The 25915-nt window shown below is 40.7% G+C and overlaps 1 protein-coding gene and 1 pseudogene across 1 annotated transcript in view; both read right to left on the bottom strand.

The window, feature by feature from the left end:
• Positions 1-2760: 2760 nt before the first annotated feature.
• The window catches only part of CRCP (CGRP receptor component), a 39278-nt gene continuing 16123 nt past the window's right edge, over positions 2761-25915 (bottom strand). Inside the window, exons 5-6 of the mRNA XM_010980792.3 lie at positions 11907-11964; positions 2761-6732 (exon numbers count right to left, since the gene is read on the bottom strand). Coding sequence (XP_010979094.2) covers positions 6583-6732; positions 11907-11964 — 208 coding nt within the window. The 3' untranslated portion in view covers positions 2761-6582. The remainder of the gene's footprint in view (positions 6733-11906; positions 11965-25915) is intronic.
• Positions 15192-16725, bottom strand: LOC135319226 (DAZ-associated protein 2-like; annotated as a pseudogene).

The following is a 25915-nucleotide window of genomic DNA, read 5'->3' as shown; positions in this document are numbered from 1 at the left end:
ATATATCATGCATGAGGTCCTGGATTCAATCTCCAATCCCTCCATTAAAAAAACAAATGAGTAAATAAACCTAATTACCTCCCCCTCAAAGTTAAAAAAAAAAAAGTGACTTCTAGACTTACCTAAAAGGGCAAGAATAAGAGTTTTCTCTCAGTTCTCAGTATGTGTGTGTATATATATATATATATATATATATATATACACACACACACATATACACATAGTTTATTTACCATTTTAACCATTTTTAAGTGTATAGTTCAGTGGCATTAAGTCCATTCACATTGTTGTGTAAACATCACTACCATCATCTCCAGAACTTTTTCATCTTCCCAAACTAAAACTCGGTACTCATGAAAACAGTAACTCCCAGTTTCCCTCTCTGCTCAGCCCCTGGCACCAACCATTCTACTTTCTGCCTTTCTGAATTTGACAGTTCTAGGTATCTGATGTAAGTCCTTTTGTGTCTGGCTTATTTCACTTAGCATAATGTCTTCAAGTTTCAATCATGTAGCATCTGTAAGAATTTTATTCTTTCTAAAGCTGAATATATATATTCAGCTTTGAATTTGGTTGGCCCTTGAACAATGCAGGGGTTTGGGTGCAGACACCACCCCACAGTAAAAAATCCATATACATACCAGGTGGAAATCAAGTCTGAGATGATCAGCCTCTACTCAGGCAAATTCTCAGTCACCTGCAAGCCTGTGAAGCAGGGCTGGCCTGGCATCACTTCCTCTGCCTCAAGTAGCCTGCTGGCCAATACAGGCACAGACTTCTCTAACAAAGAAAACCAAACAAACAAAAAAGGAAAATCCACATATAACTTTTTACTTCCCCAAAACTTAACTACTAATAGCCTACTGTTGACCTTACTGATCAACATTTGATTAACACATACTTTTGTATGTTGTACATATTATATACTGTATTCTTACAATAAAGCAAGCTAGAGAAATGTTATTAAGAAAATCATAAGGAACAGAAAATTTATTTACAGTACTGTACTGTACTTGTCAATACTGTAAGTTTACATCATCTGTTTACAAGACGAATTGTCTGACAATACCTCTATCAATATTGTCTTATATGATACAAAACACTGTGTATGTTATATGTATTACTAACACTAGACATCAAAAATGAAAAATGTGAAAAATAAATTTATATTTATTTACATGTATAATAATAAATGATTGCTTTATGGTGGCCTAGTGTTATTGGTAGGATTGCTTCACAGTAGCCTTCTCTATATACTCGTGAATCAATCATAATTTTTATGACATACAGTATCATAGTCACATAATTGGAAACACTGTTATCTTTTTTTAAAGACCCATTTACCTGTGATGATAGGCTGATATGCAATTTCTCCAACTATGAGGGGAGGCATACTATAATTCTTTGAAAGCAAAGTTATAAAAAAGTAAGAAAACTAACCACATTAATTTTATATTAAATTATCACTCACTTTATGCTTATGTAAGGACAGGCTAGTATCTACATATATTTTATGCATTCATGACATACCTTTTCTTAAATTTTTCAACATGTCTCGGCTATGCAGTACATCTGCAAGTTTTTTCAAATTATTGCAAATCTCAAAAAAATTTCCAACATATGTATTAAAAAAACCTACATATAAGTGGACCCACATAATTCAAACCCATGTAGTTCAAGGCCAACTACAATTTCAATAGTTTTGAAATATATTAAGACTTGTTTTGTGGCCTAACCTATGGTCTTTACTGGAGAATGTTCCATGTGTACTTGAGAAAGTGTATTCTGCTGTTGTTGGGTAGAGTGTCTGTGTCTGTTAGTTCCAATTGGTTTATAGTATTGCTTAGGTCCTTTATTTCCTTATTGATTCTGTTTGGTTGTCCTATCACTGAAGCTGGTGTACACAGAAACTAACACAATATTATAAACTGATTATACCTCAATTTAAAAAAAAAGCAAATATGAGGAAATGGAGGTGCAAAAAAAGAGTGGTACTGAAATCTATTATTGTAAAGCAATGTATTTCTCCCTTCAATTCTGTCATTTTTATTTCAAATATTTTAATGGTCTTATTACATATTTTTTATTATATTTTCTTGCTGTATTAAACTTTCTATATCTTTGTTAAAATTTAAAGTCTATTTTGTCTCATTGGTATATTTACTCCTGCTCTCTTTTGGTTACTATTTGCATGAAATGTCTTTTTCCAGCCTTTCACTTTCTATCTGTTTGGGCCCTTATATCTCAAGTGAGTCTCTTGTAAATAGCATATAGTTGGACCATGTTTTTTAAGTCTATTCTGTTGATCTATGACTTTTGATTGGGAAGTTTAATCTGTTTCCATTTAAAGTAATTACTTATAGGGAAAGACTTACTTTTGCCATTTTGTTACTTGGTTTTCTGTATGTTTAATACTTTTTTTGTCTCTCATTTCTTCCATTACTATCTTTTTGTTTAGTTGATTTTTTTTATTGTGACATGTTTTAATTCTCTCATTTCCTTTTGTGCATATTCTAGATATTTTCTTTGTGGTTATCTTGGGGATTATATGTAACATACTAAAGTTGTAATAATCTATTATTTATTGATACAAACTTAAATCACATATAAAAACACTCTTGTGCAGCTCTGCCCCCCTCCTTTATGCTACTGATGTCACAAATTTATATAATGGGTACCATTTAACAAAGATTTATATTTTTTTATGCTTTTCTCTTTTAAAGCTTGTAAAAGAATAAAAAACGAAGTTATGAAACAAAATTATAATAATACGTTTTTATTCATCCATGTTTATTTGCCTTTATTGGAGATCCTTACATCTTCATAGGACTTTGAGTTACTCTTCAGAGTATAAGACATTCTTGAAAAAGGCAAAAGTATGGAGGCAGTGAAAAGATCAGTGGTTGCCAGAGATGCAGAAGGGAAGGAGATATGAGTAGGTAGAGCACAAGGTATTTTTAGGGTATTGAAAATATTCTGATACTGTAATGGTGTTATATATAACATTATGTATATAATATTATGTACTTGTCAAAATCCATTCTGTGTATTACTGTACTTTCTAATGTACAACACAAAGAACGAACCTAATGTAAACTATGGACTTTAAGTATCAATACTAGTTCATCAGCTTTAACAATGTACCACACTGATGCAAGAGATGTGAACAGGGGAAACTGCTGTGGGGGGGCTAAGGACTATAGAGGAACTCTGTACTTCCTGCTCAATTTCTCTGTAAACCTAAAACTCCTTGAAAAAACAAAGGCTATTAATTTTTTTAAGTACAAAGGATTTTAATAAGACATTTTCCCAAAGAAGATGTACAAATGGCCAATAAGAACATGAAAAGATGTTCCACATCAATAGCTATTAGGGAAATAAAAATCAGAACCACGGTAAGATAGCACTTCACAACCACCAGGATGGCTATGATCAATAAGAGGGACAATAGCAAGTGAGGGACTGGATTCCATCTTACACTGTGGGTGGAAACATGAAATGGTACGGATACTATGGAAAATCGTTCAGTAGTTCATCAAAAAGTTAAACACAGAGTTACCATATGACCCAAGAATTCCACTCCTAGGTATATGCAAGAAAGGAAAACAGTCACAAAAAATTTATACATGAATGTTCACAGAAGCATATTTGTAACAACCAAAGAGTAGACGCAACGCAAATGTCCACCAACTGATGAATGGATAAACAAAATGTAGTACAGCCGTTCAATGACATATTATTCAGCCATAAAAAGGAATGGTACAACATATTTGCACCTTGAAAATATGCTAAGTGAAAGAAGTCAGGATACAAAAGGCCATACACTGTATGAATTAATTTATATGAAATGTCCAGAATGGGTAAATACAGAGAAAAGTAGAAAGTAGATCAGTGGTTGCCAGGGACCATGGGAAAATGGTGATGGAGAGGGACTGCTATAAGATATGGAGCTTCTATTAGGGATGATGAAACCATTCCAGAATTAGGTACTAGTGATAATTGTACAATCTTGTGATTATACTCAGAGCCACCAAATGGCATGTGGTATGTGAATTATCTTACTTTTTTAAATATGTAAAAGGATTTCTGGGCAGTTTTGCTTCCTTTTATTCCCTTTGTTCATTATGTAATTAAATAAGGTTGACGATGCTTTTCATGGTATGTGATCTGTTTTACAGTTTACTGAGAAATGATCTATTTACATAATGGTAATAAATTGGTTTTGGGGGGGAAATGATTTAACGAAGAATATACTAGAGGATTAATTCACTCACCTCTCACTACGGTATAAGCTCTGAAGAGCTGGTATGGTTACACAATGACTGATTAGGGAAACAGTACCCATTATTTTATAAATCAACCTTGAATAAATAGGAAATCCTCTGAGGTGGGAGTGGGTCATACAGTAACTTTTAAGCAAAAAGAGGCAAGTAAATTATTTGGATAAACCTCTAACTGGAAGTCAACTTCATTTTTCAAGAGCTCAGTAGTACCTTGTGACAGATTGGCTTCCCCCAGTGCTGCTTCTCCCAGAGTGACTGGACTGGGTGTCAGCCTCCATGTTTGGGACATGATTTAACTGCAAATAAACATACTTTTCTTTTTAAAGAATAAAAAGAGTCACCTAGTCAAAAACTGAAACTACATAGAAGGATATAAAATGAAAAGCAAGTCTCTTAGACTCCCCAGCTCTCCTCCCTAAATGTGATCTTGGTTACGTTTCTTATGTAAATTACAACTTTTTCCTTCTGACATGTTGATTATTAATGTGACAGGAATATTACACAAACTATGTTTCTTATAAAGGTTAAGTCTTCCAGACCCTGCCTGGCTTAATCAGAAACTGAGGCTAAATTCAGGTACCAAATATAGAAACTTAAAATTTTCTTGAAATCCAACACAGAATTCAGATCTAAACAAATTCAACTTAAGGAAAAAACACCAAACATGTATGTATGTACGTACATAAATTTAAATTTACATATATATACACACACACATGTGTATTTGTATGTAAGCTTGTAAGTCAGATTTCATTTTATTTCTTTCTACCCACGGCAAAACAAACTCTTCAAAGATTTATAAAAACAGCACAAGTTGGCAGTCACCTGAGAACAATTTATTATTAACTAATTTAGCCATAAATCCACCAAGAAAAAGTACCTAACACACTCAAGGTCAAAATGAAACAACAATGTCATAAGCACATGTATGCTTTGACAAACCAACAGCTCCTGGTAAAATTCCCAATACTCAAGAGCGATTTCAAAATAAATGCCCTGTTAATGTGAATGTTGCCTAAGCAGATCAACTGATCCTTAACGTAACTGCGACTGACTGGGGTGGTGGGGAGGCTCAAATAACCGGTGAGTTGCAGGGGGTGGGAAGTAATCCAATTAACAGAGCACTGAAAATATGTAATCTTACAAGAAAATGAATACCAATTTGAAAAATTAATGTCTATGGGCATTTTCTTCCCCAAATAGGGAACAAAGTGAATGGGGAAAATTAATTTTTAACAATATTCCTAGGACCTAAGGCAACCACATGTCTGGAGCTATTAAACTCTCCAAAGCCTGAATATTAATAAGTTCTTCACATGGTAATTATTCTACCATGTTAAATTCAAAAAAACTAATGCAACCTTGCAACAGCCAACAAGTTCAAAATTCTTATTAACCTCGAGAGTTCTTCATATTCTGTCCATGAAAAGAGCTACATAATTGTGCCCTTTTTAAAAATGCAAACAATTTGCCTGTTGTGCAAATAAAGCTCACCTGGCCTCAAGGGGGGCAGCACTTGTCACGGGGCAGGAAACTGAAGATGATCAGAAAGGCAGGCGACGCTGTATTTCTGCTGCCACTGTCATTCAGTCTGGAGCGCCTCTTTTCAACTGAAGTGAGCTGGTGCCCTAACTTTTAAGACTAACTAGCGAGCCGATAAACAAAGCTCATGCCAGCAGAGGAAAGGAGCCTTTAGACCCAATGAAGGGCTGGCCAGGTCGTTCTTTTCTTATCTCTGCTGTTTTCAAGGAAAAAAGTCCTCTAAGGTGAGCCAAGTTCAGTGTCTCATTTTAACTTAGAGCAACTATTTGCGGCTTTGGGAGTTTTTAGCCATCTAGCTGGATTCTCATAACTCAGTTCTCATCCCAACAGGGCTCTTCCCCCTGCTTGGGAAGTTCCTGGGGAAGCAGATGAAACTAATTAGGATGCAGCCCATCAAAAGCAACACAAGTATTTTAGCAGCTGTGTGCAGGGACCTTCCCACAACTGTGGCAAAGGCCACAGAAGAAATGCTTTTACCACAGAGGGTTCCACAGTCATTGTCCTCTTCAACGCTGTCCTCCTCTCTTAAGTTTTCTGCCCTGACAATCTCAGCCTGTCTTCCACATGATCCTTCTCCCAGAGGTACAAGGATTTCTTTTTAGCTTATTTCTGAGAAGGGCTTATGTCTGTGGTTTACCCAACTAACCAAGAAATCAGGCCTGTTGAAGGTAAAACCAAATAAACAATCCTCTGAACATCTGGGAAACAGCTGGTGGGCCTTTCAACTTCACAGGACACTTGGGCCAGCTGTGCTCTTCTACGCTGGGTCCTCTTCATCCATTGTCACATCATTGTTGGTGTTTTTCTTCTGCTCTGCCTCTGGGCCTGCAGGGAGAATGCTTGTGACGGTCTGGAGCAGAGCTTCGATCTGCTCCTCTGTCAGCCGTTCTTCACTCTCCTCCACCATCTGCAGAAGGAAGGAAAACCCTCCAGGAGTTACAAAGGAGCCTCACAGGCTGGGTCCACCCCCCAACTCCTTGCCCATGTTGTTCCTGGTCCCAGCCCAGCTCCTCAGCACAGAGCTTGGGGCCTGGCTCCTGAGCCACCCTAGGTCTCCAGGTCCTGTCCGTCCTGGCTCCACGGGAGGGAGAAGCCAGCTCAAATTCCAGGGTAAGCCACTGGGACTGCTCCAAACAGGTCAGTGAGAAAAACGAGCTGCAGGTTAGCATCTTCTCTTAAAGAGAAAGCAAACCCTAACAGTTCTATACTCATCCACATACACACAGGAACATGCTGTATATGCAAAGGAAACTCACCTCTGGGGAGTGAAACGGCATTTTATACACTTCTGTATCTCGCAACAAGCACATCTGTAACTTATGAACTGTATCCACAACTCATCTGATGACTGCCCACTATGTGCCCAATGGCTCACATATTTTCTCTAACCGTCACTACCACCACCACTAACGACAGCCCTTTAGGGAGCTCCTGTGCCTGGTGCTGCACCTTGCACTTCATACCCACTCTCTCTCTTAACCCTCAGGACAAGCCTGGCAGAGGGCAGAACTAGACCCCCATGCCCAGCCTGCCCCTTTCTAACACCTACTATCTAACACACCATGTGGCCTTGGTCATCTCCTGGGAATGCAGAACAGGAGTCTGATGAGTGATGGCTGAGAAACAATCTCCCACTGCCCCATCAAAGGTCCACTTAGAGCCCAGTTTCTGACATGGTCCTGGACATCTGAACACACAGATGATATCCACAATCATAGGCCAGTTTTCTTAGCCTCACCTTTAATTCTCAGTATGTTAATAAATACAAACATAATGTCATCAACCACCTTTGTAAAAGCAGTATGCAGGCAGTCAAATCACTTAACCACACTCACTTGGTGGCATCAGCCATCTATCAAAAACAGCTGTCTCAGCTAAAGGTGTCCAGGGGTCCTATTCTATGGCATTTCCCACAACAATCTCTGAAATCTGGCAACTGAGACCAAAAGGAGTTCCAGAAAGAAATCCTGGCAAATTTGAGTAAAGCACGATGACAAGCTAGACTTAGGAACTTCGGTCTGACTGCCTCACTTTACAAACAACAGTACAGAAGCTAAAGAAGCCAGATGACAGGCCCAAGATCAAACTCCTGGCAAAACACCGGTCTCTTCATTCATCTCAGTCCAAAAATGTTTCTACAACTAGAAAACAATCTTGGGTGTTCCAGAGTAGAGAAGATCCAAAGTGAACCAATGGGGCGGCTTCCCGTCATGTTTTGAAATAAAACCACCATATTCTAAAGATTCAAAGGCTCCAAGTAACTCCTCTACTGAACAAGAAACAATCCTCAAGAACCAACTTTTAAAATCAGGCATGTAAAATGAGGGTCCGTAGGAAATAATCTAACATACACTGCCTCTAAAGAATGAAGGAGGAAGGAGAGATATATCTGACTTGATTATTTAATCTTGAGGAAAAAATGATCTCCATTTGAGAGAAGAATGTCTCCAAGTTTATGAATGACTGGCACACACAGCTGATGATGAACTGTTCCTGCCTCAGGGGAAGAGGGTGAAGGGGACCGAGACTATCGTTAGAACAGCGACAACCTCCCACCAGTATCTGCAACGTGTTCCACAGTTTATGAGGGGTTTTCCTGGAATCACTGCCCCCAGAGCTTCTCAAGGATGCTGTACCTAAAGTCAGGACAGTTTACAGATGAAAACATGGAGGCTCAGCACTGTAAGGAAAAATGTGATCTGGGTCTCACAGGAAGTAGAGCAAGGTCTTCTGACTTCGAATCCCAGCTTTTTCTAGAACACCATGGCCTCCAGTAGGTTTCCATCATTTCCTCTCTCAGAGAAACTGTACCACAGACTTGAAAGAGTTTGGTTATATGACCTCAGAGGGGCCTTATCTTTTAGAAAACCAAACAGAGAGAACTTCAACAGGCCACTGTCTTGCAGCCTAACCTCTGGGTTTGGCAGATCAGGTTTCAGGTAGGTATGATCTTGGCAACAGGGCTAATAAGCTTTACTAATTTTCCCAAATTTGCCAAGAGCAGGAGCTATAACAGCACACAATCCTCAGGGACAATTATAGTTAGGAAATGTTCTTTTCAACCCAAGATTCCTAGTCACAGAAAGAAAATCCAAGCTGCATTAAACAAAATGAGATATACACAAGAAAGAAACTTGCAGAAACCAAAAACTTACTAACCCCTCTTGGATCACTAGAGTAAAAAATAACTACATTACTCCTCACCTTTTCTTTCCAACACGGAAGAAACAGAACCCAAATTAAAAAATACAAAGCACCATTCAACATTCCCAGACATCAGAGGGTTCAAGCTGTTCAGAATATAAGGGCAAATGAGATGTAAACATACAAAGTATTTGCAGATGGGTCAACCTGAACGATGCACTTTTATCATATACGAAGACCGTACTGGTTCCCAGGGGCTGTCAGATTGGGCTGCTGTATTGCAGAAATTGTTGTTTCTTTCTCTTTTTTTTTAATGAGGGGGAGGTAATTAGGTTTATTTATTTATTTACATTTGGAGGAGGTACTGGGGATTGAACCCAGGACCTTGTGCGTGCTAAGCATGCGCTCCACCATTTGGGCTGTACCCTCCCCTGGGCCGTTTCTCATTCTAACCTGCCAAGACTAGCCTCCTATTTTCCTCAAAACAACTCAAAATGTAATAGCAACAGACACTTCTAGCTATTTGACCCAGAACAGTTCACTTAACCTCTATAATTTTCAACTTTCTCTAAAGTAAAACGAAAGCAATGCCTATAGTAAGGACCAATATAGTAAGGACACTATAGTGTCTTGTAAGCCATAAAACTATATAATTCAAGACTTTTCTATAATCACTAAATTATAACAGGCACAGATGGGACTGCTGTTCAAGACAGTGGCCTGTGCGGCCATGAGGCTCACCGTCCTGTCTTCGGGCCAGAGGGCTGACAAACGCCCCAAGTGAACGCACAGCAGGGCATGGTGGAAGTCACAGAGCTGGGTGGCTTCCTCCATTCCTCACACACAGCAGGCAGGCAGCTGTGGATCTGAGGATCACAGCAAACCACGGCTGAGGTAAAACTAAAAAAGAGCAGCTTCAGCCTCCAAAACTGAATACTAAATAAATCTTGGGTGCTGGGATTACTCCTGAACCCAGGGAGAAGAAATGACTGTAAGGTTAACATGGGGAAGTTCTCAAGTCCTTTGTACTTTCCACTCTAGTGAAAACCTCACTTCTTAGCCCTCTCTGGTGAGAAGGGACACCGCTACAAACCTTGATAAATGATTTGCTACCCTTTGAAGCCAAATCTCAGGCTGGGAAAAATCTGGCTATAAAGTGGTCCCACTTCTGGGGAACAACATACCTAGTTTTTATCAAAGCCTACCTACCTGTGGAAAGGAGAAGAGAATACACAGTCAGAGGGGATGCCACACACACCTTTCTTCTCACCACTTGAAAGCACATGGCTTGGAGGAACAGAGGAAGGCTTCTGAATCAGACTGCCCCACTCAGCCACTTGCCAGCCAAGACCACGGTGAGGGCATTAAAGGTGACATACACAAAGCCCCTGGCACTAAGTCTGGCACAGAGTAGGCAATCTTAATAGCAGCTAATCTTACCAAGTAATGAGAGCTTTCTACAGGCCCTGGGATGAGGTCACGCTAATCCTCCTCCTGATCTCTCCTCTCCATCTGTCGTTAAGCCATGAATAACATATGCTGCTGATTAAAGTCGAGGAGACACGACATGTGATCTTTAACTCAGAGGGACAGGGATTAGTTTCTTGCTGTTTTGTTTGTTTTTTCTCTTTTCTAAGCTGAATCTCTAACACAGTTGAAAGCATCAGAATAACGAGGGTACAAAAAAAAAGGATCTCTATTTAGCCTAAAGGCCAGTTCCCCCAGATAGGCACCCTTTATGGAAGGAATTTTTCTAATTTAATTTTGCATACATTTTGAAGGGCAGCTAAAACGCTGGGAAGACAATAAAAGTTTTTAGTCAAAAATTAAATAACCCATGACTCTTAAAAAAGGGGTTTTCTTTATTTTTTAAGCAACTCAAAATACCAGAGGTATTTTGGGCTATTTTCTTCCACATTTTTCTGAAGGAAATTTGACAAAGAGCTAAATACTTCTAAAACTGACTTTGGAAACTGCTTTATTCTATTTTATTAATTCTCCAGCCAGTTTTTTCACTGGCAGTTGAATGCCTTGCCTGGTATCTGTGGCTTACCAATGCTCTTGGCCCTGTACAACAGAAGGAAGCTGCCCCAGGCCGCAGAACGCCAACACAGCCACCACTCGGTTTGCACTGCTGGACCTCATCTTCACTCTGTCCTTATGCCACCTCTGCCTTCTACTCGGCAGCTTCATGTTATGACTGCGATTTAGACTTTGCAAGTGTTGAGGTTCTGGGCAATGGTTTTATGCAGGGAGACAAGGTAACAAACTTGTGGTTTTAGACAGTGAACTCTGATGGTGGTGGAGAAGATGGACAGGAGGGGGCTGGCCTGGAGGCAGAAGAACAGTGAGAGGACAACTGCCGAGCTGAGAAATCATGACAGAAATTAGCGCAGTGCAGTCGGGATAGTAGAAAGCAATAGGAAACAGAAGCAAAAGGACCCAGACTGACTGAACAAGAGGTAGAAGGAAGGGAACGACTTCCGGGCTTCTAGCTTGGGAGACTGGGCCAGGAGGGTGAGAGAGACAGCGAGCACGCCGGAAAGTGCACAGGAAGAGGAGGTCGGAGGGTGGGGGCAGGGGGAGATAAACTCCAGAGTCATGTTGAATCTAATGTTTTCATGCAACATGTGGTTGGCAATAATCCCTACAGGGAAGCAATGGCCAGAAGGGCAGGGCACATCAGGGAGACAAAGAGCTGTAAGTCACAGCCCCAGACCCTACAGAAGGAATTAAATTTTCTCCAGTCTTTCCCTTTCCCTAAGTCCATACTAACTAGGATCAAACTGGTGAGGTTTCTCCTCACATAAAATGCGTGGTCTGACGGTCTTCTCAAGTCATGGCAGTCCCTGGCTTGTCTGTGCTCAGCCTTTATGACCCTTTCCACATCTCAGACCCAGAAACCAATCCGCCCAAGTTCAAGCCTCCTTCGCTCACCAGCTGGATCTCAACAGCAGTCACAGGCCTGTGGTTCAGCAGCTGAAGCTTTTCAGCTCTGTCAAAAGAAAAGTAGAGCATTTAAAACTTTCATACCCCTAAGGATCTTGAGTCTTGACCAAGCTGTTTAGAGAACACTTTGTCAGATAACAAATGGAAGAACAACTTGGAACGTGGCCCTCAGTTTCTTCAACTGTAAAATGAGAGAAAACGAGTAGGAAGAGTCCTACGTCAGAGACTCTTACTCTCGGGCACAAATGGGTATTAGAGTCTGAACGGGTGCAGAGGCTTGGGAGGCAAGAAAGGCAGCAGGCAGCACAGGTGCAGTTTTAATAAATTTTATTTGGAAAATGTGAGTAATGTTTTCTTAATCAAAATTATAGAAAGTAAAGATTAACAAAATCATCTTGACCGGTCATCACTTAGAAAATGGTTAAGAATTCCTTCTTGAGATTAAGATTAAATGTTACTCAGACTTGACCTGTTATCTTAGTAAACAAAAACAAGAACCCGAAGGGGACAGGACAGCCGTTAGTACATAGTAGTGTAACAGTCTTCTGCTCTCAAAGAGCTTACCGTCCAGGTGGGGAAGGAAGACAAATACAAGCAAATTGTAACAAAAGATTTAAGTTAACAGCTGAAGATGATAGTCATCATCTGTCATAAGACAATGTACAGCTCACTGCTGAAGGGGTGGGTGAAATGTGTGGACTCTCAAAAATGACAGCACTTGAGAGAAAGCAGCTTCAATTACCAGCCCCGTGCAGGTGACAATTTCTACTATTTCTCTCTCAATCTGACCCTGGAGGTCCAGATTCGTACTTCAATTCAATACACATATTCTGAAATAAAAAGATAAATAAGCCGCAATTCCCACGGCCAGGTGTCTGGGACAGTACCAGTTTCCCAGCTCTCCCTAAGCCTTGGTTTCATCACCTGTCAAACAGGAATGCCAACGGTAGTTACCTATCTCACGAAGGGGTTGTGAGGGATGAAAACCTTACCACTTATAGCGGCAGCAACTACCATTTATTGCTGACTTCCCATCTGGCAAGCATATTTGACCCTCAGACTCGATGCTGAGATGGTAAATAAATAATCTGTCCAAAGTTACAGAGCTAGTAAATGGCAGAGCTGGGACTTGGCCAACAAAGCTCATGTTCTTAACCATCTGCTTCTAGTATTCAGTGGTCATATTGATGAGGCTATGACAGTTATTTCTCCCTAAGTGGCAATCATTACTAAAGTAGTTGTAGTTAAGTTCTATTCCTCATAATTTCCCAAACATTTACTCTAGACTCAAAGAGGAAGATTTCTAGAGAAGACTCTTGCACTGGGCCCTTATGCATTTTCTAGGCAAAAGGATAGGAGGAGGGCTGGGCAGTCAGGGCAGGAACAGCACAAGTAAACACCCAGAAGAACAAAAATTCATCAAGGTTTAGGAAATGGCTGCTAGAGAGGTTGTGGGACACAAGGTTGAAAGAGTCATCTGGGACAAGAAGCAAAGGGCCCTGACTACCAAGAGGCTGGATGTTACTTTGGAGACACTGGAGAGCAACCAAGGAAAGGAGTGACTTGCTGGGCTTGGAAAATCTGAGAAAATGGAGGCAGAGGCACTGTAACGCTGCAGGTGAGAGAAAACAAAGACGTCAACTTGGGCAGCGGCAGCAGCAGGGATGGCAATGAGAGTCTGGACCTGTGAAATGCTCCCGGTCACCGGCAGATGCGTCAACAGGACCTGACAACAGCTGAGGTTGGGTGGGGGGCGGGGTGAAGGAAAGAGGAGAGTTAAGGTTCACTGTCAGATGTTAGCCTGCTTGGAAAAATATATTAATTGAAATTGGAATTTGAGTTGGTAGTACTTTGGGAACAACAATGAAGGGGTCTCTGCGGAGCAGTTTGTCTAGTTTTAGTTCTAGTTTGGTCTAGAACTAAAGAAGATGACCAGAGCTAGATTTATTAGCAAGGAGTTACATGAAACCATGAGGGTGGGTATCTTCACCCAGAGACCAACAGCAGAGGGAGCGAAGAGCCAGGACAGAACACCATAAAGCACCTCCACTCAGGGGGCCAGGAGAGAAGGCGGCAGAGGAGGAGGAGTGAAGAGAGAAAAAGAGAACCTAGGAAGGAGGTGTGACGGAAACCAGGAGAGGAAAAGTTCAGGACAGAGGGTATTATCAACAGCGCCAAATGCTGAAGAGAGGAATGTAGGTTGATGGTAGAGAAGTCACTGGATTTGCCAAAAAGGAGGGCACTGGTGGCCTGGGCAAGTAGTTCAGGGAAATGATAGTAAGGTGATAGCTGGATTGTGGGGACTGCGGAATAACGGTGGAGGAAATGCCTCTTTTCCCTTTTGTAATGCAATATCATCACTTTATTCAAATCTTCAAAATAGTCTTTATTTTTATTTTAGTATAAAAACCCACAAGAAAGGCACACCACAGTACAGCTAGGGATATACAACACTGAACTTCCACAACGGTCAAACATAACACACACACAACACAAAATTTAGATAAATTGAAATTATAAAATAAAATAAAATTCAACTTCAAAAAACAAAAAATCAGATTAAGAATCCCAAAATATTTCTACTCCTAATGAGATTTCATGGGACTCAAGTCATTTTGGAGTGAGGCATTCACAATATGACCCCATTAACCCAGCTTAGGAATTCTTGGGAGCCATGAGTGGCCACATCAGGCACTCTGACAATAAATGGTAACCCATTTGTGATCTGAAAACTCCCCTTAATTTGGCTCTAAAGTCATCAGGCTTTGAAAGGCATCCTCCTCGCTGCCCCTCATATTTTAAACAAACTGTTTTCAGTACAGTTTGTGTTGATATCCTTTGATATCTGAGAAAGTTCAGTTCTTTGGGCACCAGAGCAAATTTGGGTTTGGTTCATGTACATAGAGACAATCTGTGGGGAGGGGCCAAAGGCAGTCTCCACTTTTGCCCAGGGAGCTCCAAAGCAGAAGTAATGAGGCCTGTGCTTGGGGCAGAGGGCTTCAGGGGATCCTTGTAAAAGACTAGTTACAACACGCCAAGTGGGAGAAGTGCAAGGAGGGAAGGAAGTGGGTCTGACTGGCACTCTGTCCTGCACCCCTGATTCAATGGAGCTGGGTGGGAGGAATGGAAGCCTAGGGTTAAGGATGGAATAGAGGACAAAGGTTGGAAAGGAAAAGGGAGACAACCAATGCTTTTCATTTATAACAAGTAACATAAATCAAAGACTTAAAGGAGATTAAAGACCAGTAAGAATAATCTGGCAACTTTAACTGGAAGATCAAAGTTCCCTCCAAACCTAACTGGATGTTTTATTACTAAAAGCAAAGACCAGGATCGTAGAGTATTACTCCAGAGGAATTAAAGGAAGCTCCTAAGGGCTGCTTCGCCCACATTCACTGCATGAGAGGACTCCTCTCCTACATCAAAACGCTCCAGAGAGGTACTGCTACCACTATATATACCGTTCCTCATGAAGTTTAAAAGTGATTGAAAGTTTGGGCACCAGAAAGACACCCAAAACCAGTCTAAACTGCAACTGCAGGTTAACAGGACTGAAGCAGTTACACTGTGAGAAGGTATGTGATGTCCTTCCTGACAGAGATGGCCTTGGTTCCTCACCGGATGGTGTAGCCACCCTCTGAACCATCCATGAAGTCTGCCTTCCACTGAGTTACGAGGACAACAGCTCCCTGCCTGACTGCAAGCTGAGCAGCCCTGGGAGGACATCCTGGGGGTGGAGGAGGAATGCTGCCAGCAGTGGCCTCAGCTCCGAATCTGGCACCTGCATCACTCCTCCTTTCATTGGCACCACTGAACCAGCTGGAGGGACGGGGCCAACCAGACACTAAGCTGTGAGGACTGTGGAGCCTAGAGGCCAACAGCCACAGACTGGGCCATGGGAAGCTACTGTGAGGTGCCAGGAAAAGCAGCTGACACCATGGGGACTGCAGCAGCCCCTGGGTGCACAAAGCTCGAACAACAGACCTCTGGGTACAGGGCAGAGCCTGAGGCTGATGCAATGTTTGAGGGTACACTGGATTCCCAGGAGGCCGCGCAGAATAGGCTGGCTGGGGGACATTGGCCTCTGCTGCTCATGGTGGCTGTGGGTCTGTTTCAGCTCAGCGCCATGGACAGAAATAACCTCTTGACAGGCCAGAGGTTAACAAAAGTGATTACTGCCTGAGGAGGGCAGGTTCTGGAGAGAAACTGAACTATGTTTGCCAGCTAAAGAGACAAGCAGGTGGAGAGGCTAAAATCATCGGAGAGAAAGGGAAAGATCCTCAGGAAAAAAAAATTTATTAATAATAAAAGTTTCAGTGGAAGGGCTCACTCCACTGACACCACAGCAATGTGGAAAGAAAAAGAAAATGTGAGGACGTATGAAGGGAAATGAGTTTATTTTGGGTGGTTTCTCAGTGAAGCAAAAGGTGAGGTCACCATCTGAGACGTCTGGATGTGAAGAGGGTTAACAGGACTAAAAGCTGCAGAGAACCAAGGAAGGGCAAGACTAGGAATAAGATCAGCAAGCAGTTTTGAAGGCCCAAATGAGTTGGAAAATATGAAGCCTCACTCAAAACAAAATAGTTTTAACCATCACATCCAACAGTATGAATAAATAGTAGGAACACAGAAAAGACATAGCTGAATAAGTGAGCATCTCAGCTACAAATCAATCAAAGTAACGGAAGTCATTTCATCGAACAGTCATCATTCTGCCAGGCTCTGAACTGCTGGAAATGTTCCTACAGTTGCAAAAAGGATCTTGTCAGTCTTTGAGCGACAAAAACATTCACAGCTGTTCCCTGAAGAATCCTAATTTGGAGTCAAACCAACCAAACAAGTTCTCTGCTGCTCTACTCCAGGAATTGAGTACTGCTGAAGTCAAGTCACAGCACCACACATACTACAGGCACCAGTTTTGGGATGAGGGTGGGGGTTACAAACATTCCCCTTGACTTTATAACCAAGTTTATTTTCACTGTCTCTGCTTCCTCCTCTTCACTTCCTAATTCACTGCACTTTAGCTCCTGCCCCAACTGATCACCCAAACTGTTCTCACTAGAGGGCCCAGCGACCTCCATGCTGACAATGCTAGTGGATGCTTCTCTGTCCTGCTCGACCCTGACTCTGTGATCTCATACACTGCTGATCACTCCCTCCTTAAAACCATCTACCCTTACAGCTTCCACAACACCATTCTTGCCTGATTCTCTTACCTTTCTAACTATTCCCTCTTCATCTCTTTCTAGATTTTCTCTTCTTCTGCTTGCCTTTGTTGCATTTCCATGATACCATCTTTCACCCTGAATTCTTCATCCAAAACTCACAATCTCATCTGCTACTATAGCTTATAACCCAGAAATCCAAGTTTCATGCTGTGTGAGCTGAGCTCCAGACCTTTATAACCAACCGCCACTGAGACATTCCACCTAAACATATCAGACACATGTCAAACTCAACACATCCCAAAGTGATCTGACTACCCCTCCCAATGAACCAGCCCCTCTCTCTGTACTTCTCATCTTGGTGAAGAGCCAAACACAGAGGCCAGATCTGAGGGTCATCCCCTGACTCTGCCCTTTCACCCACTGCCCGTATTAAGACACTAAGAATTAATGATTATACTTCTTTCAAGATCTCTACACGCCACTTTGATTCTTCTTAGTTAGAAGACAAAGGCCTCTATCCTCAAAGGTCTGCCACTTTTTCAATCTTCATTCTTACAAATAAAGTACCTTTTAAAAGATGAAAATCTGGTCATCTCATTATCCTACTTATAATCTTCCCACTGTCCCCAGTTTGGGTATGAACTTCAATTTCTTTAGTTCAACCTCCAGAACCCACTGAATTCTGGTCTTTGTCAGTCTCTCTAGGTTCATATGCCTTCATGTTCCCTAAGCACTCAAATCCCAATTAAACAAAACTGCAAACAATACCAGGGAAACATCAGAGTACTTCCTGATTCCAGGCCCTAGCACATCATGTTTTCTCTGCTTAGAAAGCATCCCTGCATCTGACTGACCCCTCTTTCATATGAAAACGCAGTGTCACCTCCTACAGATGAAATGACATACTCAAATTATGACACTTCAGTATCTCTCTACTCTGTCCCCACCGCCATAGCACTTACATTGCATTTATTCATCTTTGTCCCCCCAACAACTACGACAAAGCTGGCATGAGATAAATGTAATCTGAGAAATAAAGAGCGAGCTAGGGTAGCACTGACTTGGCAGGAGAAGTTCAAGAGAGAGACAACTGCTGGGATAGCGGGGAGACATGTGGCAAGATGCCATGCTTTCTAAGCAGACAGAATAACCACATTCTAGATATTAGGGAAACCTGACAACCTACCCATCTACTCTTGAGCTTTGCTGGCCCCAGAGGTACAGGTACCAAATATGATGCCAAAGCCCAGGAGTAATCTGTGCACAGAAGAGTCCCTTTTAGGGATCCAAAGTTATTTACAGATCTATCTAAGCTGGGTCTTGAAGGCAAGTCCTTCTATTCCTGACAGACACAGCTGTCCATCTTAGGGAGCTCTCAGGATGAGACCTGGGGCTGCAAACCAGGCTGCAATTCTTAAGGACAAAGTGCCTCAAGCAAAAAATTAAAACGATTAGAGAACCAAATGCTTTGGGGAATTAACATGCTATTTAAAAAAATGACATGGGACTTAGTGCCAAAGTGACTTCAAGTTGAGTCTCAATACCATCATTTTGCTGAATAAAGCTATAAAGTCAAATAAAACATGGCTCCCACCAAGCCCTCAAAGACTCTGGTGGTGCTGGTTTTTGAGCAAATCAGTGGAGCTCCAGTTTGCACTACGAGAACTGGACCAGTTAAGGGCTGTTATGTTGAATCTCCTCTCCCTGAGAGAATGGTAGAGAAAAACTCTGCCGGGGGATATTTGGATATAAGGACTAAAGAGCACTTCAGCAGTTTCTGTTATAAATGTGATTCCTATCTTAAACTGTACTGGCTAGCACAAGATGGTCCAGGTCTTGACAGTATATGGCAAGCAGCCCCCTGAGTCATCAGGCACTGAAGCCAAATGAATTCCAATGGGCCACAATAGTTGGCTACCTCCCAGAGGAGCCAGGCCCAGCCACAGTGAAAGAAGCCTGCCAGCCCCCTCTACTGGCTGTCTGTAGAACAACACTGCCTGCAGCTTTTGTTTCTGGCAGTCATGGATAACCAATGTAAGAACACTGGCATGTTCATCTGTCCCAGGAATCAACCATTTAATGAAAAGTAGACACTAAAGGGTCAAAAAGGGATTTACAAATCCTCAAATTTAGGGTCAAAAATGGAAAAAGGGAACTGAAATAATCCTCTGAATATTACAGTCTGCGTTAAATTTATACAGATTATGGCCAATCATGAATCAGCACGAAAGGCAATTCCTATTTCTGGGTTTCTTGAATGGTAGTCAGGTGCATATTTGCAGAAGAAAAGATGTAGGGACTGGGAAGCAAAACACCAGACAAATAGCTCTAAAGAGGCCTTAAAAGTCAACAATTAGGACTTCTGTTGTAGATGAGATGGATTTAGCCCATAAAGCCTCTTCTTGTTGATTACAGCAGCAGCAGCAACAACAACAACAACAACAACAACGACAAAAACTCAGGACAAAATACAAAAGCAATAACCTGGACTCTGAAAACAAAAGTAGGTGGGACTGGGAAGGGGAAACAAAACTTGAAGAAAGAACTAATTGGTGTGGGTGGTGGATATGAGAGGGTTTTTTTTTTTTTTTTTCCTCTTTTCTCTCATAAGCCCCGAACCTCAGGACAGTCCTTAGCAGAGCTACGGCAGTAGCTCCAAAGGCAGCTAAAACTCCAAGGGAAATTCCACCCTTCTGGCCAGAAGATTGGGAAAAGGGGCCCCAGATATCTGGCTAAAGTCCACAACTCAAGGGCAGCTCCTCAGGGAGCCCTGGCAGTAGGTGTAGCCAGGAAGGGAGTCCCTGTGGTCCACAGTGCCAATGGATATCTTTTTTTCCCCCTTTCCTCTTTATTTGTCCTCCCTTCTTTGCCCCAAGGGTGGCACCAGTAACAACTGCACAGTTGGGCAGCTAGAACTTTAAGAGAAATCTAGTACTTGCAGCCAGAGGCCCAAAAAAGGAGGCATATGTGGGCCAGAGAGTCTGGGGGCAATCCCCAGAGAAGAAGCTAGGGAGAGGACTCCCCCGATTTTGAGTATCAATCAGCACAATTACTAGGTTCAGCCTGAGCTATTCATGTGCAGAACAGCCCCAAACAGCAAAAAGCAAACAGACACAGCAAAGCAAGACACTGAGAAGTGAACAAATTAAACCACAACTCCAGTCTCATCTGCAAAAAAAGATCCAAAGCAGCAGAGCAAAGGTTTTACAAACTAAACTGATATTGAAATTCTAGACTTGAGGTATGAACCTAACTGGATTAACTGCCTGCTAAAATAAACAAACAAATAAAAAAGGTGACATTAACCAGAGGTATTTCATAGGATCTAGAGTCTAAACAGTATAATATTCAAAATGTCTAGGACACAATCTAAAATTACCTCAATGAGGAAAGTTATCACTCATTCTCAAAAGAAAAGATAATCAACCAAACTTATGATAATCCAGATGCTGGAATTACCAGACAAAAACTTTAAAGTAGTTATTATAACAGCATGAGGTATAAACAAACTTTCTTGAGATGAATGGAATAATACAATTTCTCAGGAAAGAGACAGAAATTATAAATAATAAACAAATGAAAATTTTAGAACTGAAAAACAAAATATATGAAATAAAAGAATTCACAGGATGGGCTTAATAACAAAACAGAGTTGACAGAAGAGTGTGAAAACTTAAAGTTCAAAAGAAATTCTCCCATTTGAACAACAAAGAGAAAAAAGAAAAAATGAACAGAGAGGATTCAGGGAAGATGGCAGAGTAGGAAGAACCAGGAATCTGCCTCTCCACCACCTAGACAACTGTCTGGACAATCAGAATTAAATGTCAAATGCAAAACTGTAAAACTCCTAAAAGATAACACAGGAGAAAACCTAGATGACCTTGCATATGGCAATGACTTTTTTTTAGATACAACACCATCGCACGCTCCACAAAAGAAAGAACTGATAAATTGGACTTCATTAAAATTAAAAACATCTGCTCTGCAAAACACAAAGTCAAAAAAACAAGAAGATAAACCACAACCTGGGAGAAAATATTTGCAAAAGACACATGTGATAAAGGACTGTTACCCAAAATATACAAAGAATTCTTAAAACTCAACAATTAAGGAAACAAACAGCCCAGTTTTAAAAATGGGCAAAAGAACTACTTACAACAGCCAAGATATGGAAGCAACCCAAGTGCCCATCAACAGATGACTGGATTAAGATGATGTAGTATGTGCATATATATAAAATAAACAAATGAAAATTTTAGAACTGAAAAATAAATCTGTCTCCCCATCTAGACAACAACTGCACTGGCAGAATCTGTGTGATATTAACTATTTTGAAACACTGAAGTCTACTGAAGACTAGCAACTTCCACAATTTTGGATCTTAGCACAGCAGAAGCTACCCATCCCCCAACTCCAGTGGCAGGCAGCTGTACACGTGTTCCTGGAGACTACACACAGCTTGTGTAAGCCAGAGAGGACAAAAAGGACTCTGTCCTCCAAATATCAAGGCTCTGTGCCCTCAACACTGATTGCTGCTTCTGATCACAGAAGAGCAAGCAAAGGGGCTGCAGCCATTGTTACACCTCTGTCCACTGCTGCAAGTCTCATCTCCTCCAGCTGAAGTGACTTTTAGGATTTTAAGGGCCAAAGCCCTTCCCTACCCCCACCCTTTTTTCTTTCTCCCTAAAGCTCAGACACTAAAGGCTAAGGACATTCAACTATAACTGCATGTTTGGGGAAAATTAGAGAGTGACTGTGCATGCTTAGGGAAAGGGGCAGGCTCAGAAAACACCTGAGAAGACCCTGAGTTTATACCTCAGGCTGATCCTTGGCAGAGAAACAGCCTGTAACAGTACAAAAACAGCAAACAATAAACAAAACTCAGCAAGCTTCACAAGGAAGACAATCTGATTTCCAGAGTTACTGCATTATTACATCAAATATCCAGTTTTCAACAAAGAAATCACAAGGTGTACAAAGAAACAGTTAAGAATGGTTCATTCAAAGGAAAAAAAATGGAATCAACAGAAAAATGTCCCTGAAAGAAAAAAACCTGATGGCAGGTCTACTTGACAAAAGGCTTTAAAACAACTGTCTTAAAGATGCTCACAAAACTAAAGGAAGATGTGAAGAAAGTCAAGAAAACAATGTATGAACAAAATAGAAATATCAATAAAGAGACAGGAACAAAAAAGAAACCAAAAAGAAATTCTAGAGCTGGAAAGTACAACAATCAAAATGAAAAACTCTAGAGGGATTTGAAGGCAGATCTGAACATGCAGAACAAAGAATCAATGAACTTGAACAGAAAGAAAGAAAGATTGAAAGAAAGTGAACAGAACCTAAGGGGTCTGTGGAATGCCATGAAGTAGACCAACATATACATTTTGGGAGTCCCAGAAGGAAAACAGAGGGAGAAAGGAGCAGAGAGAATATCTGAAGAAGTAATGGCTGAAAACTTGCCCAAATTTGATGAAAGACATGAATATAAACATCTAAGAAGCTCAATTCCAAGTGAGATGAACTCGGAGAACCGCAAAGAGACACACTATAATCAAACTGTTGAAAGATAAAGAGAATCTTGAAGGCAACAAGAAAAAACTGTCACATACAAGGGATCTCCTCATTAACATTACCAGCAAATTTCTCATCAGAAACTTTGGAGGCCAGAAAGCAGTGAGCCAATATATTCAAAGTGCTAAAAGAAAAACCTCTCAAGCAAGAATGCTATATCCAGCAAAACTGTCCTTCAAAACTGAGGGAGAAATTAAGATATTCCTAGATAAACAAAAGCTGAGGGAGTTCATTATCACTAGACCTGCCCTGGAAGAAATGCTCAACAGTGCTCTGCAATGTGAAATGAAAGGACACTAGACAGTCACTTGAAGGTACAAAAAGAATAAAAGATTTTCATAAAGGTAAACACATGAGCAAATATAAAAAACACATGTGCAAATTAAAAAAACACATGTAAGAACGATCTGTAATTTTACTTTTTGCTTTCTGTAAGATTTAAGATTGCTAAAATAATTGTTAGTTTTTGCTTAGGGCACACAACATATAAACAAACATTTAATTTTGTTACATCAACAACTGAAAGGGCTGGGGATGGAGCTGTATACGGAGCAGAGTTTTTGTACGTTACTGAGGCTAAACTAATATAAACTCAAATTAGGGTCGTAACTTTAGGACGTGAAACCAGGGGCTGAGAGGAGGAGGAAAGGGAAAGCCATTGTTCAGTGGGTATAGCATTCCAGTTTTGCAAGATGAAAACGGTTATTAAGATAAATGGTGGTGATGGCTACACCATATTATGAATGTATTTACTATCACTGAACTGTACATTTTTAAATGGTTAAGACGGTAAATTTTACGTTATATGTATTTTACCAACAGTAAAAGAAATTGGGGAAGAAAAAAAGTGACCCACTCTCCCTACACCATCTCCCAGACTATGTTACTAAGTGGGTACAGGCAGCATCACAATGACAAAGGAAACAGAAAATACCATGTAAGTTAAGTTTAAAGAAATTAAAATCTAGTAGCATATCAAAGTACACTGTTGTTCTGCCTAAAATCATCTCACACACCATGGCATTCCCTGTACCACACTTGGGAAATACTAGGTCTCATGATTTCTAAAGGCCTCTGGCTTCAAATTCTTATACTCTCTTAGCTCTAAATAAGAGTCCAGCCAATGGACCCATTCATGTAGAATGCTGCTCTGATTTGAAAGACATTTCTGGAATCCAGCAACCCTGCACTCAGTTCTGGGGTTTCAGAGACAAGGCCTAACGATGCAAGAGTTGAAATGCCACTGGAAGCACTCATACACAACAGAAGGGTGAGGAGCAGTATATGGGTAGCCATAGAGGAGACATTGAATTTGAGGATGGCCTTTTCACTTTTCCTTCAGGAAAAGATCAGCACAACAAGCTTTAGAATCATTCAGCAGAGGACTTATAAAGGCCACTTGAATTTTTTATATGGCTGTGAGATGAAGTCCATCAAAGGGAGGTACTATAAAAAAGCACTGCCCAATATGCCAGCCACTGACTATATACAGCTATTAATACTTAAAAATTAATTAAAATTAAATAAAATGAAAGAGGCAGTTCCTCTGTTACACTAGCCACATTTCAAATGATCAACAGCTGCATGTGGCTAGAAGTTAATTGTGTGGAACAGAGGAGAGGAATATTTCCATCACTGCAGAAAGCTGTACTGGACAGGACGACTCTGTAGTCTCTACTGATAATCAATCTACAGAGGAGCCATGGGTTGAGAGAGAATACAGGCATGTGAGAAGGTGTAGTCCAGGTGAAACTGAATGTACAATTATGCAGGCACACACACAACCTCTGTGGTCTGAGACCTCTATCTCCATGACAATCAAAGCAGATCTAGAGGAAAAGTGATGTGTCAATTTCTTTCTCCCCACTCCCTTCCTCACATCCTGAGCCCCTACTTGTGTTTCTCCAAAGCCTTTTGTGTCAACAGAGCCAGGCACACTCCAATCAAGGAGCTGAGAGTGATGAACATATAGATTGAGAAACGTGAATACAATTTCCTTGTCTTTAAAACAAAACAAAACAAGAGCCTTGGGGACCTGTAGAACAATTATCAAAGTTCTAACAGTTGTGTCTTCAGAGTTCTGGAAAGAAAGGCAAAGGAGATTAGGGCAGAAAAAAATATTTTAAGAAATAATGGCCTAAAAGTCACAAATTTGGTAAGAAACAAAAATTTACATAATCAAGAAGCTCAGCAATGATAAAAAATCATGATAAAATTTTCAAAGAGCAAAGATGAGAAAAAGTATTGAAAGCAGTCAGAGGAAAACAACACATTACATATTTGCATGACCACAGATTTCTCATCAGAAACCATGGCAATCAGAAGACACTGAATTAATATCTTTATTTAAAGTGCTGGGGAAAAAGATGACTCAACTCATTCATATAATAACATTCTCACTTGAAAGCAAGCCAAGAAACTTTGCAGCCAGCAGGCCTATTCTAGGCCAGCAGCCCTCCACCAGGGCTAGAGGATGGAGAGTATGGGGAGCCACTGTTTAATGGGTACAGAGTTTTAGTTTTACATGATGAAAAATTATTCTGTGGATGGCAGTGATGGTTGTACAACAACTGAATGTACCTAATGTCACTGAATTGCACACTTAAAATGGTTAAAATTAAAAAAAAAGTATTAAACAATACTTAGACGTTTTTTAAAAAAGACAAATACTATATGATTCCACTTATAACAGGTATCTATAGAGTAGTCAAATTCATAGAAACAGAAAATAGAGTGGTGGTGTCAGGGGCTGCAGTGAGGGGGACATGGGGAGTGGTTTGAGTGGTTTAACTGGTAAACGGTTTGTTTTGGGAGATTCAAAAGTTCTGCGTATTGGCTGCACAACAATGTGAATACTTAATACAAATGAACTGTAGCCTTAAAAGTGGTTAAGATGGTAAATTCTATGTTAAGTGTATTTTATCACAAAAATAAAACCAACTGTAAACATACACACACACAAACTCACACATGCACACATCTGAAACATGTTTGCCTTCAGAGCTCACATGAAGAGAGGCAAGGCCAGAAGGACACTTAGTTTATTGACAGTGTCTCCTCTATGTGCCTGAAATAACACCAAATGTTTCCTCCAAAAGAAAATTATTATCCTGAATGAATGACAAAAGCTTTTTGGATTTATCACCTCTGGTATTAATTCTAAAAGACTATGGCTAGTTTTTTTTTCTCAGGGAAACTCTTGATCTAATTTTTAATGATGTTTTTAATTCCTACAGGCTTAACTTACTCAAGAAT

This window comes from Camelus dromedarius, chromosome 24, assembly GCF_036321535.1.
Source record: "Camelus dromedarius isolate mCamDro1 chromosome 24, mCamDro1.pat, whole genome shotgun sequence".
Taxonomy (NCBI): Eukaryota; Metazoa; Chordata; class Mammalia; order Artiodactyla; family Camelidae; genus Camelus; species Camelus dromedarius.
The sequence above is the reverse complement of the archived record's forward strand: the minus strand, read 5'-3'. Positions and strand labels throughout refer to the sequence as shown.